We start from the raw sequence: 3,914 nt of genomic DNA, 5'->3' as shown, positions 1-3,914 counted from the left end.
ATGAACATTGATCGGCTACCTCCTGCATACCCCCTACTGGGGATTGAGCCCACAACTTGGGCATGTGCCCTGACCAGGAATCGAACCATGACCTCCTTGTTCATAGGTCAACACTCAACCCCTAAGCCCCACCGCTGGCCAGAAGAGCCATTTTCTAAGTATTCTTAGAGGTGGTCACATGAATATTCCTCCAGTTCATTGAAGTTTCATGTTATAACTTAAGTGCAAAATCTTGAAATATGAATAAAGCATTCACTATGTATATGTCTAAGTTCTCTTTATCCTTATAGGAATCAAGAACCAACATAATGTGAAGAGTTTTCAAGAAGTGGGATTAAGCTACTTTTCTCCCAAAGAGCTTTCCTCCTGGCAGTCTTGGCAACAGGGTGCAAATGGGTTAACCAGGTGTCAAGATTCCATGAAAAATTTTCAAAGGAATATTTCTAAGTTGCAAAAACAAGGTGATTCCCCCTGCCAGGTTTGGGCAGGAATACCAATGCAGATTTCTGAAGATGGGAACTATATATTGACTCCTGGAGAGGATGGTTCCGATTACATAAAAAATCAAGAATTTCCATATTGGAGAGCCCAGAATTCTTGGAGTAAAATGTGTCTGGCAGAGCCACATAATTATCAGTGTAGATGTCAACAAGTTTCCATGAAAAATAATATCTGTGAGTGTGATGGTGTCAGTTGGATCTCACATCACAATGACAATCTGAGAGGACACAGAACAGAAAAAACCCACAACTGCCATAACTGTGGAGAAGACATTAGGAAGGTGTCACTGAATAATCAAGATTTAATTGAAAGAAGACAAAAGCCCTGCCCCTATAATGATTACAGAAAAGTCATCAGGGATGACTTCAGCTCTGAGGTTCATCAACAGTTAGAAGGGGAACCCCATACATACAGTCCATGTGGAAAGGGCTGTAGTTATAATTCAGTTCTTCATATTCATCAATGTGTTCATAGAAGAGATGATTGTATTTTGGAGACTTCACATCTGCAATCCCATCAGAGAGAACATACAGAAGAGAAGCCATGTGTATGTGAACATGGTGAGAACTTGAATCGGTGCTCCTCTCTTAACATGGATGGACTTATTCACACAGGAAAGACATCCTTTAGTTGTGAGAAAGCCTTCAGTCACAGCTTAGACCTCGGTGGTATTTTTAGGGTTAGCACTGAGCAGGAGCCCCATGAGTATAAGGAGAATGGGAATGTCCTTAATCATAGTTCTCATCTGCAAGTCCATCAGAAAATCCACACTGAAGAGAAACTCTGCACAGATGTAGAGTATGAGGAAGATTTCATTTGTAATTCAAATGTTAATATTCAGCATAGAGTTCACATGGAAGAGATTCCTTATAATTCAGAGTGTGCTAATGGCTTCAGTCTGCCCTCACATTTTCAAGACCTTCAGATAGTCCACCATAGGGAACAACCCTATAAACATTATTCGTGTGGTAACAGCTTCAGCCAAAATTCGTATCTTCAAGGCCATCAGAAAACTCACATTGGAGAGAAATCATATAAGGAGTGCGGAAATGGCTTTAATTGGAGTTTAAAACTTAAAGGTCACCAGAGAGTCCACACTGGAGAGAAGCCATACAAATGCAATGCTTGTGGTAAAGGCTTCAGTCATAGATCAGTTTTTAATGTCCATCAGAGAGTCCACACAGGAGAGAAACCTTATAAATGTGAGGAGTGTGATAAGGGATTCAGTCGCAGTTCATACCTTCAAGCCCATCAGAGAGTCCACACTGGAGAAAAACCATACAAATGTGAAGAGTGTGGGAGGGGCTTCAGTCGCAATTCATACCTTCAAGGCCACCAGAGAGTTCACACTGGTGAAAAACCATATAAGTGTGAGGAGTGTGGGAAGGGCTTCAGTCGGAGTTCACACCTTCAAGGCCATCAGAGAGTCCACACTGGAGAAAAACCCTACAAATGTGAGGAGTGTGGGAAGGGATTCAGTTGGAGCTTTAATCTTCAAATTCATCAGAGGGTTCACACAGGAGAGAAACCCTATAAATGTGGAGAATGTGATAAGGGCTTCAGTAAGGCCTCAACTCTTTTGGCCCATCAGAGAGTTCACACAGGAGAGAAGCCATACCAATGTGATGAGTGTGGTAAGAGCTTCAGTCAGAGATCCTACCTTCAAAGCCACCAGAGTGTCCACACTGGCGAGAGACCATACATATGTGAGGTGTGTGGAAAGGGCTTCAGTCAGAGAGCATATCTTCAAGGTCATCAGAGGGTCCACACTAGAGTGAAGCCATATAAATGTGAGATGTGTGGGAAGGGCTTTAGTCAGAGTTCACGCCTTGAAGCACATCGGAGGGTTCACACAGGAGGGAAACCATACAAATGTGAGGTTTGTACGAAGCGCTTCAGTGAGAGTTCACGTCTTCAAGCACATCAGAGGATCCACGTAGAAGGGAGGGCCTATAAATGTGAACAGTGTGGCAAGGGTTTCAGTGGATTTTCAAGTCTTAATCCAGAGTAATACTTTTTATAAAAGTGAGCAGTATGGTAAGCATTATCCATCAGATAATCCATACACAAATGAAATCCTATAAAATGGTATTTTGTTTTGTTTTTAAGTCCTCAAATGGAAGCTGAATTTTCCCATTTACTAGAGTTCTTATAGTAGAAAAAGATTATCTTTAATGAAAACGTGATGTTTTAACCCAATCTCACAATATTCACAATAGGAGACCACACAGCAGATATCTTATGAGAGAGGTTTCATAAGGGATGTATAGCATCAGTCATTGCACATGACTTTAACTAGTTGCACTAGGGCTTCTAAAGTACGGTCAGGAATTTAACAAAAGTATAATGATGAGCATGCCTAAATCCATATCCACTAGAATGTAAGCTTAAGGGGAGGAGCTTCATTCACTGCTAAGACTATATCATTGCCTAACTCAATGTAGGTGCTCAGTACTTTTTGCTAAATGACAAAGTGTGTATTGAAATTTTTAATAAGCTCATTTACCCACCCCAAAAAGACGTATTTGGAATACTGCAAGTAACCTTAATATGATCAAGTATTTGAAACATGGAACATCAAGTAGTATTTCAATCTGAAATGACATGAATTTGGTTGTTACTATGTTAGGATTTATTTCTGCCCTATATGCTATCTTAAGGAGGGATGAGCTGAATTTCTTACTATCTGGTCACTTTTATATACTATCAGTTTAAAAATTTTAGCTGTGTGTGTGTGTCAGTATGTACATATGTGCACTTTAAATGACAGTGCAAACTGGTAATGTTTCTGGTTAACTTTGCAAAAAATGGAACACTGCATTTTACATAATTGAATTTTTACTCCTGCCTGTGTGTTAAGGAAGAATTTTACTGTAATATTTGGAAAGTGTCAGAAATGGTTACTAATGAAAAATACTTTCTTAATAAATGTCAAAATTACAATGCTTGTTTTTAATCTCCATCTTTCCATCAAAGCCTTTTGATCTGACTGGTTTCTGAGTTACAGCCTTTACTCAATTTAACCTCCTTAGGCAGGATCTGTAATGAGTTTGGAGGACTTTAATTTTGTCGTTTTCCATCCCCGTACTTCTCCCACTCACACAAAGAAAGGAAAAATATTGAATTTTAGAAATATTTAATCAAACATATTGATTATGAGGATATGATTGCCTTTTACTTGGTGGCCTCTTTAAATATTGAATTTTAGAAATATTTAATCAAACATTGATTTTGAGGATATGATTGCTTTTACTTGGTGGTCTCTTTCTTCAAGAACAATACATTGTTGGTGGTAATGAAAAGTATAAGCTTGTTAGAGAAGAGTTAGTGACACCATATATGTCAAATATGTACTCTGGCCAGGAAGCTCAGTTGGTTAGAATATCGTCCCCATAGGCCAAGGTTGTGGGCTC

General features: G+C 39.3%; 1 protein-coding gene across 1 annotated transcript in view; it reads left to right on the top strand.

The window, feature by feature from the left end:
* Window positions 1-2,512, top strand: part of ZNF112 (zinc finger protein 112) — a 25,751-nt gene extending 23,239 nt beyond the window's left edge. The window contains exon 6 of the mRNA XM_015558402.1: window positions 291-2,512. Coding sequence (XP_015413888.1) covers window positions 291-2,512 — 2,222 coding nt within the window. The remainder of the gene's footprint in view (window positions 1-290) is intronic.
* The last annotated feature ends 1,402 nt before the right edge of the window (window positions 2,513-3,914 follow it).

This window comes from Myotis davidii, unplaced genomic scaffold, assembly GCF_000327345.1.
Source record: "Myotis davidii unplaced genomic scaffold, ASM32734v1 scaffold2693, whole genome shotgun sequence".
NCBI lineage: Eukaryota > Metazoa > Chordata > Mammalia > Chiroptera > Vespertilionidae > Myotis > Myotis davidii.
Note: the sequence above shows the minus strand (reverse complement) of the source record. Positions and strands in the feature narration are given on the sequence as shown.